At 37.3% G+C, this 17,298-nt stretch overlaps 1 protein-coding gene across 10 annotated transcripts in view; it reads left to right on the top strand.

Annotated features, from left to right (window-relative positions):
• kalrna (kalirin RhoGEF kinase a) overlaps positions 1-17,298 on the top strand; it is a 134,729-nt gene that overhangs the window by 105,763 nt on the left and 11,668 nt on the right. For 4 of the 10 annotated variants that reach the window (XM_043229538.1, XM_043229539.1, XM_043229537.1 and 1 more), the window contains 11 exons: positions 9,395-9,660; positions 11,151-11,294; positions 12,595-12,690; positions 14,238-14,353; positions 15,348-15,414; positions 15,640-15,743; positions 15,829-15,898; positions 15,978-16,064; positions 16,492-16,584; positions 16,697-16,747; positions 16,845-16,922. In XM_043229538.1, coding sequence (XP_043085473.1) covers positions 9,395-9,660; positions 11,151-11,294; positions 12,595-12,690; positions 14,238-14,353; positions 15,348-15,414; positions 15,640-15,743; positions 15,829-15,898; positions 15,978-16,064; positions 16,492-16,584; positions 16,697-16,747; positions 16,845-16,922 — 1,172 coding nt within the window. Of the gene's footprint in view, positions 1-1,400; positions 1,568-5,969; positions 6,281-6,387; positions 6,526-9,394; positions 9,661-11,150; positions 11,295-12,594; positions 12,691-14,237; positions 14,354-15,347; positions 15,415-15,639; positions 15,744-15,828; positions 15,899-15,977; positions 16,065-16,491; positions 16,585-16,696; positions 16,748-16,844; positions 16,923-17,298 lie in introns of those variants that run through there. The other 6 variants (XM_043229543.1, XM_043229545.1, XM_043229542.1 and 3 more) reach the window with 6 other exon arrangements.

Here is a 17,298-nt window from a genome sequence, read left to right as displayed (position 1 = left end):
GAGAGCTGTACACAAACAGATCCCGATCGGGGGCGAAGTTCACGAGATTTTGTTTCTACAGATTCACGTTTCTACAGATTATTTTATTATTTAACACCAAGCACTGAAATCCATGCATAGGTTGCCGGACATGGTTTTCCGGTACGCAAACGAGTACTTTAAAGGAATTCCTTGGATTATTGCCGTTGCTGTGGCAATCAGGAACAGCGCGTCGCGACCCTCCACCCATTTTTACATTTACTTATACTGAAAAAGTTTTAATTCGGTCTTTTTTTACCCCATTTTAACACGCATGGATTTCTACGGGCAGCTGTGGATGTAGGGCCAAATTGCGGATGGCGGCATAATTTACGCATTCTGATTGGTCAGATCACCTGTCCGTCAAGCTCTTTGCAAACGGTCAATTGTAAAAAAAAAAATCATGCAGGGAACTAGAAGGGGCTGTAATAAGATAACATTTAAAAAGTATTAAAGTAAATGTTTTAATTTCATATTATTACAGTGCACTTTGATACGCTCATGAATGTGTACTCTCTTTTTAGTCTTTTTTTCATCATTTATTTATGTTTCTATGTTTAGAAGAACGGTGCAAGTTCACATTGCACACTTCTCTTTTACAGGTTTTTAATAATGATACTACACCATTTCGTTATAGTTACAACAATAACTGGATTATGTCACACCTTTGACTGGCGTTTTGATGATTATTTATGTATGGATGTGTGTGGATGTCAGTTCTCCTCAAGTTTACGCAGGTATCCGCAGGTATAGACAGTCGCACTATCTATCAACATCATCCACATGTGGTTTACACGTCTTAATTGCATTTTGGTGCTATTGCACACGAGGATCGTTTATACTCTTACAGTTATCGGTTCTTTAAATCTCTGACCTGAATGTGTTATAGCTTAGAAACAGGCATGTCATGCCAGCGGCACAATACTGCATCACGCTTCAAGTTACAAGTCTCCAAATAACGCAGTTTAACCTGCTGGCGCATAAACATCGACAGCCAGTCATTCCGTATCAAGTCCATGTAATCTTCGCTCATTCTGACGTGAACTTTAGCCGCCGGCGAGTCTTTTCACTCTTTGTCCGGTTCGGAAGTTCAGCACAAGCTATCTGCATGGGAATGCGCGTTTCCTTTTTCAGCGGCGTCTCATTTAAAGTACTTTCAGAGAAGAAAGAGAGAAAAGAATCGGAGAGAGTACCGACCCCTGTGGTGCCCCATAAGCGTACTATAGCTGGACACATTGTCATGGGTTAATGTTATCACGTCCAGCAAACTGACTGCAGCCTTTGTTTGAAAGTGAAACATGAGAGTCCTGTAGCTCCTCCTATCTTTCGCCCTCTCTCTCTCTCTCTCTCTCTCTCTGCGAGTGTGTAAAGTCAGGCTGAATGAAAGTAATTACCCATTGGCGCGGGTGCAGTCCTCCAGGAACATCTCTCTCTCTGTGTTGAGACATGCGTCTTTGAACGGTCATGAGGAGTGATAAGGGTGTGAACTCCTGCTGGGGCTGGATCCTCACTAAATGCTGCTGCTGCTGCTGCTGCTGTCATGCGGGAGGTGGGTTTCACGGATGCTCTTCTAAACCTGATCATTGCAGAACTAATGTACATAGGGAAAGTTTGTTACACAGCAAAGGCTTTATACGTATACGGAGCTGGTTCACCTATGCGATCTGTTGAAATCGTGTTAAATGAGAACTTGTAGTGTACTAAAAAGGATTTTGGCAACACTTTATTTTAAGGTGCCCTTGTTGCATGTTATGTATCAATGACAGTAAATGATGTATAATTACATGCTAAGCAAAACCAATCCCAACCCTAACCATACAGTAAATACATGTAGTTAATTAATATTACTCGGCGCCTAAATTTAAAATTACGCTGTAACAAGAACATCCTAAACTAAAAGTAACTATGTTTTTAAAAACTGTATTTTTACTTTAAATCACTCTTGTGGCAGTTTAACACACTGAAGTAAAAATGTGAAACTAAATGTTTTATTGGTTACACTTCATCTTGACAGTCCACTCTAACTATAAGTAACTTTCTAACTACATGTCAGCTAACTAATTCTCCTTCATTTACAACTACATGTCTGGTACCTCTCAGAGTAGACTGTTAGGGAAGGTTTAGTGTTAGGAGAAGAAGTTAATACATATACATGCAAAGTAGTACGCTGTGGACCCATCAAAATAAAGTGTTAGAAGATATTAATACTCTAATGGCTGCTAGGTGCCGTGTAGTTGCAAAGTTAGTAGAATTTCAAAATCAAGTACATTTTAAATTATTGTTTTAATAATAATGTCATTTTTTTTTAAGAAGCATGTTGACTAAAATACTAAAACACGTATAAAGATATTAGTTGATTAACTTGAAGTACAAATAGATTTAAATGAAATTAAAGTGTATTTTAGCATACCCTAGATACTTGGCAGTATGCATTTGACGCCTCAAAAACATTTCAAAAACAAAGCGCGTAATTATGAAATTACATATATACTTTATACTGAGCAAGCTAAATGCAGGATGCTTAGAGAGAATAAAATGAACTTTTCTTGGCTTTAGATGAAATGTATAATGTTGCACCACAGAAAGCCGTGACGCAGCTAAACCGTGATGATGTCAGTGTGCAGTGCAATAATTACTTTTGTGTATTTGTTACTTAATCTGATACATAATTAGTTTTATCTGGCATGTCTTTCATATCTCTGGCTCATGGTTTCAAATGATATTGACCGTAGAGTCACAGTTGTTGACTCTGTCTTGTGTCATGGGTAGATGAGGATTGTTTGCACACGCGTGTGTGTGTTGATGTCCGGCTGAAGTACCTCTCTGCTCCTCTCTAATGTGGACTAAAGTGCTCTCTCTCGCTCGCTCTCTCTCTCTCGCTCTCCATACTGATTAACTCAGGAAGTTGTCCTGCAAAAAGAGACTGGGCTAAAAACACAACCTCTGTTGTGATGTCATCAAATAAATGCACAGTCTGTGGTTTTGGCTTCTGTGGCTTTTCAGCTTTAACCCAAAGAAAAGCTATTGAAACGCTCTTTTAATACATCTTTTAAAAGTAAGCATGTTGTCAGTTATTAAAGATAATGTGTTAATTATGAGATTCTGACGTTCCGATTTCTGCATAGAACTTTCTAAATAACTTCTAATCTTATTCAGACCATCAGTCCAAATCATTTTTGTGAATATCCAATTGGAATCTGATCATATTTAGCAAGCGTAAATAGTAAAGAAGTCGTGTGAAATCCAACGTATTTTGTCTGATTCGTACTTATTCATACGATTTTTGCTAAATTCACAATTTGTACGAATTTGTACGAATGACCTAGACCGAACCCCAGCCCAAAAAGACACCGAGTGGGGTCGTACGAATTTGAACCTCGCGAAATATGTGCAAATTGGTCTTAAGATAGATAGCGTTGTGAAATACATTTTTAACAAATCTACTTCAAAGTGCATTCGTTTTTTTTGCCAATGTTTTGTCACTTTCTCACAAAACATAAATGTTGTATTGTCAAGCAGAAAAAAACAATATATTGCTGCACGCTTGTGTTTTAAGACTGATTTAGAAATGGCAGCACAGAATGACCACGCATTCACACTTTCAGACGATCACGGTGCAAAAAAATCCCTCAGGTAGAGATCTACATGGACTTTTCAGTCCCATGGCGGTTAGATTCTGCCTTGCTTGACTTTTTTTAATGTTCAAATATTGCAATGAGTTGAATGGCTTTCTGAAGTCATTATTAGTTCAATAATGCAGGCATTTGGATAGCCTTTGTTGCTTGTTGTATTGTGGTTTTGTCTATTGGTTACTCAAATAACGCATTCATTTTGGTGTTAAGAGTGTTTGCATAGTAACGCATATATCTGGGTCTGAGGTCTTGAGGTTTTTGAGTGAAATATCCGGCTTGTCATCTAGTAATTATGGTAATTGTGACATGAATCAATGCAGTGCACTCATTACAGGTTTTGTCCTAGTAGTAAGCTAACATGCTTGAGTAAATCACTGATTAGTTTTACTAAGTCACATTTATTTTAAGCTCCAATTCTTATTCAAACCGTTAACTTTTTTTTGTCACAGTAAACTCCTAATATTCTGCTTATTAATAGCTAGTAAGGTAGGTGGTAGGTTGAGATACTCGGTTGAATAAGGGATGTAGAACATGGTCATGCAGAATAACCCATTAATATATGCTTTATAAGCAGGGTTGCCAGGTTTGCAAAAAACCCTCTCGATTTGTACTCAAAGAAAGCCCAATCATGTTCCCTGTTAAAAATTGCGTCGCAGGGTTGTTTTTTGTTGGATAAATATCACATTATCGGGGTCGCTTCAACCCAAAAACATTAAAAAAGTGCTTAAGTAGCCCAATTATGTTTGAAAACCACAGAATTGGCAAAACTGTTATAAGTTTTAATAAAGAGCTAATATGTCTTATTATAATAAGCAACTAGTTAATAGTAAGAACTGGTTCCCATAGAGTTAAATGACTTGTCATGGCCAGTAGGGTTAGGTGTCTTGGTGAAGGATCCCACCTTAATTTCTATTTTTTTTTGTCCTGGGACATGCAAATGATTATCATGTCAAATAGTCGATTAGACCGAGCTAGTGTTTGCTTTATGTAAATGAGTTTCAGCGGGCCGATGGCCAGATGACGACCTGCTAAAATGTTGCTCTTGAGAGTCAAAAGCACAATCTTCTCATAGTTGACGTTGACTTCAAATGTGGATAACTAGGGAGCTTTGCATGCTTTACAGTATTGTAAAACACGTGAAGAATGTGAAGAAATGCAAAAAATCAAGCAGGACTTGTCCCAGTCTACAACTTTAAGAGTTTAACACGAGGTGATGCTTAGTTTGTCACTTGTAGTACGTAAACTTTGTGAAAGTGTGCATCTTTATCTTTTTTAGTATCACTAGTGTACTGTACTATTATAGCTTGTGTTAATAATTTGAATTAGATTTTATTTTTGGTCCCGCTTAATATTACGTGGCCTTAAATACTACAGTGTGTACTTACATTAAAAAATAAAATAAGTACAGTATTTATTCTTTTCATATTGTATTGCAAAACACTTCTGCATTCACTTAAATTTTTAGTAATTAGTTGTTTTTTGTCGTTTGTATTATATTTTTTGTTAGTATAGTTTATTAATTATAGTTTTACTTGTTTTAGAACTTGCTAAATTAAGTAAAATGATAAATTTTGCAACAAGCTGGATATGTGTGATTCTCACTATAATCTAGTTGCTTATTATCTTGGAGACATCTTGCATATATATATATATATATATATATATATATATATATATATATATATATATATATATATATATATATATATATAATAATAATAATAATAATAATAATAATAATAATAATTATTATTATTATTATTATTATAAAACAATGAATTATGCATAATTAATTGCAAATACCCATAAGCCAGAACATAATCCCAACCCTAACCATATAGTAAGTACAAGTAGTTCATTAATTTACACTATAACAGGGATATCTTAAAATTAAGTGTAACTATTACTGTACTTTGAATACACTTTTGTTACACAATCATGCAAACTGATCTGTTAATGTGCTGCCAGGTCTGTCTGTCCAGGGCTTGAACATGACTCTTGCAATCTTTAAAGAGCAAATGAATTCAAATCCTCTTTTCATCAGAAGAGCTTTAGTGGTTCTTTAAAGACAGCTCTAAGCGAGAGATAACGTGGGAGCATGGGAACGACTCCCTTGTTTTTCTTCCTCTTGAGCGCTCGGGACATTTACAGTGAGTAATGCCTGTATCGTACAGTCAGCCGAAACGCTGAGCGAGACCAGAGGTGTTGTCAGCTTAAAGCATGTGAAACTCCTCACCTATGAATGGAATGCGGTTCGTCTCGACTGCCTGTGTGCTTCAGAACCGGCTCGGATCGTGTGAAGTATCTGGAACAATTTCTTTTGACGGGCGAGGAACGTCAGCGCAAAGACTCAACAGCAGATAAAAGAGGACACATCTGTCCGTCTGCTTCGGTGAAAACTAAACCTTTCGCACCTCTGTGTGTCAGGAAGTCAAACCACATTGTTTGACAGATGAAGGAATTTATGAATGGATGGTACATATTTCTCAGATATGAGGGCTTTAAATTTAAAGCGAAACCTAAAGCTGATTTTAAGTGTTCATTTTAACTCGAAACAGGTTAAAACATGTATTAGATCTTCTTCAACAGTGCAAACGTGTGGTACGTGGATGCTTTACATTTACATTTATGTGAGTAAAAATGACTTCAAAGATCCACTGTAGCCGATTTCGAGTTATTGCAAAATGTGACCGTTGTGTTTGGGATGATTTTTCTCTATCTGTTCCTTTCGGAGTAGTTGCCATGCTACTAAACTCCTCAAAAGAAGCCATGCGTGGTATTTTTACTGCACGGATCCACTGGGTAGAGTTTCAAAAGGCCATTGAAGTACCTGTGAGGAGCAGAGCAGAGCATGAAGGAAGTGATGTCACAATTGGTGATTTATAATCTATCTCTGTCTGTCTGTGTGTTTGTCTTTATGTGAATATATACACAATTTTGTATTTATTCTTTTAATACCGTAGTACTATAAAGTGAGTTTATTCTTGTTAGGTATCTTTATTTTTGTTTAATAAACATTTAAGAAAGCTTGGAATGGAAAACACCTTGCCACTGTCAAAGTGGATTTTTAATCAATTCCTTCACATGCAAAAAAATGAAATCAATAAAATATAATCTAAATTTGCATACAGTATTAGTAGTAACGAGGTCATTTATTTGCAGCATACCTGGTTGATCCATTCTTGTCTCTAAGTGAAACTGCATTTCTTATAAAATATCATGTTCCTGGTATTAGTTTTGGTGCTTTCACGGAATAGTTCACCTCAAAAAACGTAAACTATGTTATGATTTGTTCGTGTCATTCCAAACCTGTATAACTTCCTTTCTTATGTTTAATACGAAAGGGATATTTTGAAGTATCTTAAATCAAACCGTCATTGGCCCAAGTTTTATTTCCCGTACTACGGAAGTCAATGGGGACCAAGGATTGTTTGATTACCGATGCTCTTCAAAAAACCTTCTTATGCAGGTTTGGAATGACTTGAGGGTGAGGAAGTGATGACAGAATTTTCATTTTTGAAGTGAACTATTCCTTAAATGTGAGAAATAATTGTCAAAGTTAGCTGATATTTATAAGAGAAACTGATCTGTGTCAATGAGGAGTTCCTGTGAGCTGGTTTTGCTTTGTAGTAAAAGTAGTCATATGATCCAGATGCTGCTTTCTGTGGAAATGTGATGTGACCACTTAAAAGAACAAAGAACTCTCTCTGTCTGTCTCTGGGTTACTGAGGCAGCAGCAGCAGGAGAAGAGTGTATCTGTAAAGGGCAGTGCTTAATGACTGCTCTTATTAAAGCCTCTCTTTACTCCACGCATAATCACACACTCTCACAAGACTGCACGTTTGTCGTCAGTCGGTCTGTGTGTTACGCAGGTCCGCTCTTCAAAAAGCGCTCCAGCTCTTGACTGGACGCGCTCCATCGAACGGCAGACGGGCCGCTTCTCGTGAACGTCTCGAGCCCGGCGAGCATGTGCGAAGAGCAGCGGTCGTACCGTGATTTCTGCAGAATCAGTGTACTGTAGTAGAAATTCACTTGTGTTTTTATCTCAAGCTTTATGACCAGCTCTCACAAGGTCTCTTCCTCTAATGAGTCAGCCATTAAAGGCCATACTCAACACACACACAGATGCCATCGACACAATGGGCGCTTGGAGAACTCGTTCTTCTGCTGGTAATGATACTTGATCTTATCATGATTCGGGCTTGTACAGTATGTGCAAGAGAGAAAAATACATGGAATGCTTTCAGTGAGATATAATATGATTACAATTAGGAATGCACTAACAGAGAAAAATTAGCCTAATATCCGTACCGATTTCATACGAGCAGTTTTATATACTGTTTGCCGGTCTCCTGTTTGTTACCTATTCGGATGGATGCTGATAATTTATTATTTGGTCCATACCAGTGCATTTCTAGATTTATAACTAATTGATCACCAGTTTTTGGACGCACAGCAGAAAAGGCTTTGTTACTATAGCCTGCAATCATTTTAAATGATATAGCAGTTACACTGTGTGCTTTAATAGTGTTAATGTATGCTAGATCTTCTTCTGCACCACAAGAATCCTGACTTTGTTAGGTGTGAGGCTTGCATTTGTGGAACGCGATCAATAACTTCGAATGAATGCGTGTATAGTGTTATTTCTGAAGAGAATAGTTGTACTGCGATGCTCTGTTTTTCAGCTTCAATAGTTTTGTTATTCACAGTGAATTCTTACTCTGTTTTCAGTTAGCAGGAGCTGGTAATGCTGGACTGGTCAAACATTTGGTATTACTGACTGTCAGCTGTACCTGATTGAAATGCCCAGTTTAGGTTTAGCCCTCGAGTCCATCTATTGGTGATACTGCTGAAAAATTGTAATCGTTTGATTACATTGATATCCTTGATTTTAAACAGTTTAACCTTTCTGTTTATGTTCTCTGAGAATGCTGATGAGTTCTCCTGGGTGACAGGATCTAGTGTTGATGTATAAATTGAGAAGAAAAGGGGGCCAAGCACTGAACCCTGAGGAACCCTTATGGAAAGTTAATGTGACTTAAACACTCCTGCTCTCCAAAATAACCCCCGAATGAGTACAGAGAGAAGATTTCATGGGACCAAGGCTTGATACATAGGAGAAATTAGTAGTTCGGTTTTGAAACCTAGGAGACTGATCATCTTAAAGTGGGTCTTGCTAACTACAGAGCTTCTGGACTGAGTCTCGATTGAATGTCCTCTTTTGATGCCTGAAAGAAAGAAGAACTTTGATTTTGAATAAGACTGTATTTAAAGAAATAAATATTTTGGTTCGTTTGTCTTCCATTATGAATGTATTATTGTAAATGTATCATCTGCTTGTTTCTTCTTAACAAACTGAGGGGTGAGCCTGTGGAAAATGGCAGTCAACAACACGCCACAAATGCTGTTTCCCAAAAGCGTAAACACTGTGGCTTTTTGGTGCTTTCAAAACATTGTTCTGTTTGTTTGAGTATCCCAACCATTGTGTCAGCCAGAGGTGTGAGTTTGGGGTGGGACCGTCTGTTTTTCTGGCCATTGGGTGGACGGGTGGAGTATTTGAGAATCCTATTTTTCCCGACTAGTATTTGTACAAATCCAACTGGTAACGCCAGTGATGCAGAAATTACAAACGTTTAGTTATATTTTACCTGGAGTATACCTTAAAAGTTGTTTTAGGCCTGATCATCACCTTCGTAATGAACTTTACTTTCATTCACCCTTCTTCTCTGTTCATTGTGCTACAGAAAACTACGCGGTTAGTGGCCCAGAAGGGAAGACGGAGTCCGTGACCACACTGCAGCCGCAGGCGTCCCTGAACTCCCTGCAGAGCAGCTCCCCTGGACCCAAGCGCTCTGGAAATACACTGAAGAAGTGGTTGACCAGCCCCGTCCGGCGCCTCAGTCACGGCAGCAACATCAAGAAGATCCCTAGCAAACAGAAGCAGAAACGTGATGGACGAAAGAGCATTGATCTAGGGCCACCTGAACTACAGGACGACACCCTGGAGGAGGTACTCTACATTTTTTCGACTTGCTGGAAAGTCTTTATTTTTATTTTTTTTATATTGCATTGAGGATAAACATACAGCCATCTGACTAAATTATGATAATACCACAACCCTGAATTATCACCTTATTTTTACACCATTGTAATTGCAGGAAATTCAAACAATGCTATTATTACTATGGTATGTCCACCGAACCATGATGGTGTTTTACACCCTAATCCTACCCAATACCCCAAATTAACCACAAAAATAAGTGTTTATTTGTGGCAAAAGTCATAGTTAATGGTTGGTTAATAGAGAGAATTGGAGCTTAAAATAAAGTGTGACCAAATACTTACACAATTCCATAATAACTCCCCAAAGCAAGTTTTGTTATCAATATTTTACGTTAGTATAACAGCATGCGGTGACGGTAGACAGCAGATCATACGTCATAGTGTTTTATAAGCGCTCCTTCATTCTTCATCACCATTTTTGTGCGCAATCATGACCATACAGAGAAAAGTAGGCCTGTTGTTCTGTATGCTGTACTAAAGGGCTGCTATGGACTCGGCAGCAGCCGTTCAGATCGGAGGGTGATGATTAGCCTGACTTTTTAAAGCTGTGCGCCATATAATGTGCTGGTACAAAAGAGCCTCTGTATTTCTCAAGCAGGGTTTGTGAACCCCACCACAATGGCCCATATTAACCGTGTCTGCTGTCTTTCAGAGAAAATTCTCTAACAACAATTTTTGAGCATTTAAACTACATTTAAATTTTGTGCACTAAAGCCAAAATATAGCAACAAACCACTTGAGGCTGTGTTTTACTGTTACAGTGATTTTTTTTATTTTTATTTTAATTTTTTTTATCACAAGTAAAGGATTTTGTTAGTCAGGAGTACTGTATATCACATCACTATAATGTATTAATGGTCCTCAGTAATACGATTTCAGTAAATGTTTAATATACACGGCAATATAATTAGCAATGATTGTTATATAAACTAGATTTTGAGTTGCTTATGCTTGCAAAATTCTGCCACGGAACATTACGTACGCGAAAAATCCTCAAAATAGGCACGATGATGGTTATTATATACATGAGATTATATATTATATAATGTATTTAATTATATTTAATAATAAAATAATGATAATGCATAATAATAAAGTTGCAATTAGTACATTCAAAACGTTAACTTAATGTTGTAAAAAAGTAAGAAAAAAGTAGTCCTTAAATGTATAAAAAAATAATAATAATTCTAACGTTTATTCCAGACATTATGATTTAAAATATACTTTAATATGAACATTTGACTTGACACCATAACAAAGTGCTATTTTAGTAATTTTATTATTGAAAGCACACTTATAAAGTGGTGTTATTTCATTAAAAAAATACTTTTAAGTGCACCTTCAATACAATTCAACGCAAGTGCACTTCTTTTTCACAATAAGGGGGTTTTGGGACGCGTTGTATGATCGCTGATCGACTTCTTCTTGTGCTGGCAGAGAGTGCGTAAAGAAGAGGGAACGCTCTCCAAATCTTCATCAGGGATGCACAGCGGAGGAGAGGAAGAGCCTGAGGACGAGTCGCACACTCCCCTCCCTCCACCAATGGAGATCATCAAAGACCCGTCAGCTCAGGAAGAGAAGGTACACGCACAACGCAGAGGTCAGCAGGGTTATTAACGTGGAGAGAGATTTATTAAATGCATACTGTGTCACTCATCATATGTTCATAACTATCTCCACCTGCCTCCCCCATAGTCATAGCCCCCTCACACACACACACACACACACACACAGTGGCCTCACTAACACTGTTTTTCCTCCCTAATGTCAACGTCGCCAGTAACTGCCGGGGTGGAGGCTTCTCGTCTCACATTCAACGAACCACAAATCCACCCTATTGTTGCAACGAAGCTTAAATTATGTAGTTGTGAAACTTTTACTGCTGCACTCAACCCCGGCTCTTTCACACGCCGTGCCTTGTGATTGCAGTTGTAACGTGTTTACAACCCAATGCTGTCTGTCAGGACGAATCTCAGAAAGAACGTGGCCTTATTTCCCTCCAAAATTAAAAGTAAAAAAGCGTTGCATAAAGAAACTAAAAACTAGTTTTAAGACCATCATTATCCACCCAACCCAGAAAATCTTTTTTGTAATTTTCATTATCTTCATTGTTTATTATTATTATTATTATTATTATTATTATTAGACTCTCTGTACAGTAACTTGGTAAGAAATCCACACAGGATTTTTTTTATGCTTTTAAATACTTTATTTAGCAAGGATGAACTAAAAAGTGACAGTAAAGAAATGCACGGTTTCTATTTCAAATAAATAACGTTCCTTCTATTCTGTTCTAAATTTGTTTTAATCAAAGAATCATAAAAATGTGTCGCTGTTTCCACAATAAATACAAAGCAGCGAAACTTTTCGACAGCGATAATCAAAAATGTTTCTTAAACATCAAATCTGCGTGTTAAAATGATTTCTGGAGGATCACGTGACGGTAACGATCCTGGAAAAAACAGCTTTTCGTCACAGGAATAAATTACATTTAGAAAGCAGATGTTATTAATTGTACCAATATTTCACTATAATCCCTTTATGGGTTATTTTTGATCAAATGAATGCAGCTTTGAGAGACTTTTTATAGAGAAGTCTTATAGACCCCACAATTTTGAACAGTAGTGTGCACAACAAATCTGTTTTACCCATTCAATAAAATCATAATTTGTGGAGTAATTACCAATCGTCATAAAAAAACAATTGCAGTGTCACTTAAAAGTAGGACTGGACTTTCTTTTGATGTGGAGGTGAAATGTTTGGCCTGTTCTTGGCATGCCTTTGCTTCTCTTCTCCCCTGAGCTGTTCTGTTCTGATCTGCCTGTGTTCTTTCCTCCTCCTCCTCCTCCTCCTCCTCCTCATCCTCACCTGCTCTCATTAGTCGTCTGTCCTGCTGGCTTCACGGCAGAGCTCGGCTGACGTCCCCAGCGCCGCTGAGCTTGTCAGTGCTATAGAAAAACTGGTCAAAACTAAGATGGTAAGTGTGCCCCCGAACCCCAGCGGGGAGCTTTGATCGACTAACCTTTCCTCGTTTCCTTTCTGTTTTTTCTTGCTCTGAGACAATCCCGAACTCTTACACTACTCGGATCTCCTGCACTGGTCTCACGCTGTTTCTCAGGACACTCTAAAACACCTGTCCCGGGAAACAGCGTTCCCTCGATATTTAGTTTTTTTGGCTGGACATTTCATTTACCGGAGCAAAAATATTCTTCATAACAGACCTGTTCAGCGCAAACACACACACACACACACACACACACACACACACGCACACACACACACACACACACACACACACACACACGCACACGCACGCACGCACACACGCGCACACGCACACACACACACACACCACACACACACAGACACACAGTGTGTATCTTTTCTCTTCTATTTATATTTCATTTGACCTTTGACCTTTACCTGAGAATTTTTTTTACAGTGCTGTTATCAAGAAATTCTATTAAAAAAACCTGAAAAAATGCTGTTTATATAAAAACAAACTAAAGCATTTAAATGAATCGAATTGAATTGAATTGAGAATGGGCAATCACACTGGGATTTTATTGGAAAACATGCTAGGCTATGAGATTATGATTATAAGATAATAACATTTTTCCGCTTTAGTTCTATTGTGTATTTGACATTCAGTAAATATTCCATTGTTATCTATTCATCACTACTTTTCTTAAAAAAAACGAATTGCCACTTAAAGGCCATTAAAAGGATTGACAATTATTTGAACAGCTTTACACCGTTACAGTTTCGACTTAAATTAACTGCTCAGAAAATGTAACTTTTAAATAAAAAATAATAATAAACTCTTTACATTTATATATGAATGTTTATATGTACTGTTTGTGATCGCCATAATACCACAAAAGCCTCTGGCAGAATTGAATTTCCTCATTTGTGTTTAATCTGATGTTTGAATTAGGATTCAGCACCTCTGGGACCTATTTTAGAAGTATTCACAAAGACCAAAAAAAACGTAGTATCTTGAAATACCCATCTGTGGGTTTTTGGTGAGTCTAATATTAGTCTGTGTATCAGTTTGCATATGCACCCTAAATAGCATTCAGGAGCTATACGTGTACTAATCTTGATTGCTGTTCATGGCAGAAGTCATGCAAATGTTGACGGAGAGTATGACAGTGTTTCCTGACTCTGTTCCTGGAGGCTCACAGTTCTTCCCAATTAAACGCACCTGATTTAGCTCATCTGAAATGGAGGGTTAGATATATTTATATTTATTAAATACATACATTTTATTAAGACGGCCGACTCTGTTTACTTTAAGTCCGCAAGCAATGTTCATACTTAATTGCAGGCCTTTTGTGGTGAAGTAATAAAACCCTCCCAAACTTGCTGGATGTTATGGCTCACTCTTTTTGACTCTCTGAGCAGCTCTGATGATGTTTACTGCTGTTTAGGGCCGTGTCGCGTATTAACCATTCAGTTGCCATGTTTGTTAGACCTGGCACTTTCAAATGCAGAGTGTTTGTCTCTTCTCTGTCGCTCTAGACGCTGGAGCCGGGCTCGTACCCGGGATTCAGTTCGGTGAACCCAGCAGAGCAGAGCCCAGCGCCACCCAGAAACCCTGAACTGGAGCAGAAAGCCAAAGCGCTGCGTGGACGAATGTAAGACACACACTCTTCGCGCATGCGGCTTGGTCTGGGAGGAAGTCCTACAAACATTACAGTCTGATTTTAGGTCACGGTGAACGAATCACAGCTTGTTTGTTCGTGCTGCCAATGCATTGTGAGGCAAAGGGCTTTATTCATTTCTTATTTATAAAGTATATTTGTATAATTCAGCTCCCAGGTACATTAACCAAATATATAATTTTGTAATGCTAATCGTGCATACATTTCCCTGCATTGAATTTTTTCCAATGCTTATTTATTAATTTAGGTAAATATTTGTTTAGTTTGTTATTTTTAAATGCAGAAATCATATATATATATATATATATATATATATATATATATATATATATATATATATATATATATATATATATATATATATATATATATATATATGTGTGTATGTGTATGTGTGTGTGTGTGTATATTATATATATATATATATATATATATATATATATATATATATATATATATATATATATATATATATATATATATATATATATATATATATATATACTGTATATATATATATATTTTTTTTTTTTTTTTTTTTTTATACATGAATACGCATTACAAGCCATTTCAGAGTGAGTACATAAATATTGAGATGCTGTCAAAAGTATCAAAAAATATCACGATTTTTCTTTCCACTGTATTGCCCGCACTTAACTTTTATCCAGAGTTATTTTGGTAAGGCAAAAGAAAGAGAAAAAAAAAACCCCAATTGATTCTTGCGAAGCCACCAGATCTGGAATTAATTCCATGTTCATGAAACAGGCAGTGTTGAGAAAATCATCTCCCTGAATGATATGGCTCTCGTTAAAGATCCGAGATATTTATGGGAAAGCTAGGCAATATGGCCTTTTTATTCGAATTTTTCTTTCACTATCGCTAAACCAGACGCATATTTTACAGCCGAGTTATTTTGTGCCTGTGCAAAAAAGTCTTTAATAAAAAAAATATGTTTGTTCAATTCTAGGTTTGTTGTGAATGAATTAATCCAGACAGAAAAAGACTACGTGAAAGATTTGGGTATCGTGGTTGAGGTGAGAATAGCTGGCATCCTGACAATATAACATCATTCTGTGACAAGAGGCGTATGAATATAGCTTACTTATTTGCATTTGCATTACATCACTATTTGCTCAGGGTGAACGTGCTGTCATTCTGGTGTTCATTTATCATCATTTACAGCTACTGTAGACATTTATCAGCTTGGATGTATATTATAAGCGGCGACTCGTGTGCATCATTTTTTTTTTCATCTGAAGGGCTTTATGAAGAGAATAGAGGAGAAAGGAGTTCCCGATGACATGAAAGGAAAAGATAAGATCGTCTTTGGAAACATTCACCAAATCTACGACTGGCACAAAGAGTAAGTGCCTCAGTTTCTGTAAGCTCCTCTTTGCTGAAAAATGACTAATGTGAAACTGACTTGATCTTTATATTGCCGTCTGAAGTTTTTTTGTTGGCGAGCTGGAAAAATGTCTCGAAGATCATGAAAAACTGCCCGGGCTGTTCAGTAAGCACGTGAGTACGCGGCTGGTATCAGGTCGGATGTGTTGGCCGTGTAAAGGCCTTGCTCACGAAGTGTGTCCTGTTTCCGCAGGAGAGAAGACTGCACATGTATGTGGTTTACTGTCAGAACAAACCCAAATCTGAATTCATTGTTGCAGAATACGATTCGTACTTTGAGGTAAGATGCAATAGACCGATGCAGTGCCATCAACCTAAACCCAACAGGATGCTTCCCATTGGCTTTTTAGATGTTTCTCATGAGCTCTGTGACCAAAAAAGTTTAATGGGCAACTATCGTATCCTAAATACAATCAGCAAAATTAAAAGCTAATGCACTGTATACAAGCCAGTCACTGGCATTTACAGTAGCGACAAAACTTTATAAATAAATTTAGAGTTAATTTACAGTTTACAACAGCATAATTGTGAACGCAACAAGGCTATAAAAGTCAACTGGTGAGTGGAGTTCATTGTGATGACGTTTAAAGTCCCAACGACGTCTGTAGTGCTATTTAGCCACTTGTTTGGGACAACTCTAGGACAATGGAGTCAGGACAAACAAATCATCATTGCAAGTTTTAAAATGCGTTTGTTTTGGTTCAAAGGGGATTCAACAAGACGTCAACTCAAGACTGGGCATCAGTGATTTTCTCATTAAACCCATTCAGAGAATTACTAAATACCAACTCTTACTGAAGGTATGGTAGAAAAGACGTCGATGATGCTGTGATCGATAAGGAACTGTAATGTTTTGTTAACGTGAGCAATTTCTTATGTCATTAATTTGTTTGTTTTTTTATATACCTTAAGGACTTTCTGAAGTACAGCGCAAAGGCAGGGTTGGATTGTCAGGATATAGAGGTAAAAATTAAGCTGAAGTCTTAAATAATAAAAGAATGGACAGTCGTGAATATTGGGTGCTTGTGATAGAGGTTTCTGTTGGGTTTCTCTGTAACAGAAAGCAGTAGACCTGATGTCCCAGGTGCCCAAGCTGTGCAACGACATGATGAACCTGGGAAGACTGCAGGGATTCGAGGTAGGCTGAACACAGCAAGCGTACTTAAATCAGTCATTGTAACAGGTTTGATTAAGGCTGTTCTTCTGTCATCAGTTACTGAGCGATCTCTGTCTCTTCATTGTCAAAGTTTGTTACTCTTAAAAACCAAGGCGCTTAAAAGGTTAAAAGCAATGCCATAGAAAAAACATTTTTGGTTCCACTAACAACCATTCAGTCAAAGTTTCTTTAAAGAACCATCTCTTTCTTGCCTTTTTATAATCTGAAGAGCCTTCTTTGATCAATTGATCAATGATTAAATGTGAATAAAAACCTAAATCTGAATCTGAATCCATTAATTTAATCTGTTAAAGTAATAATGTCCCTTTAGAAGAGTTGGATGAAAATCTTCTGATCT

This window comes from Puntigrus tetrazona, unplaced genomic scaffold (assembly GCF_018831695.1).
Source record: "Puntigrus tetrazona isolate hp1 unplaced genomic scaffold, ASM1883169v1 S000000008, whole genome shotgun sequence".
Taxonomy (NCBI): Eukaryota; Metazoa; Chordata; class Actinopteri; order Cypriniformes; family Cyprinidae; genus Puntigrus; species Puntigrus tetrazona.
The sequence above is the reverse complement of the archived record's forward strand: the minus strand, read 5'-3'. Positions and strand labels throughout refer to the sequence as shown.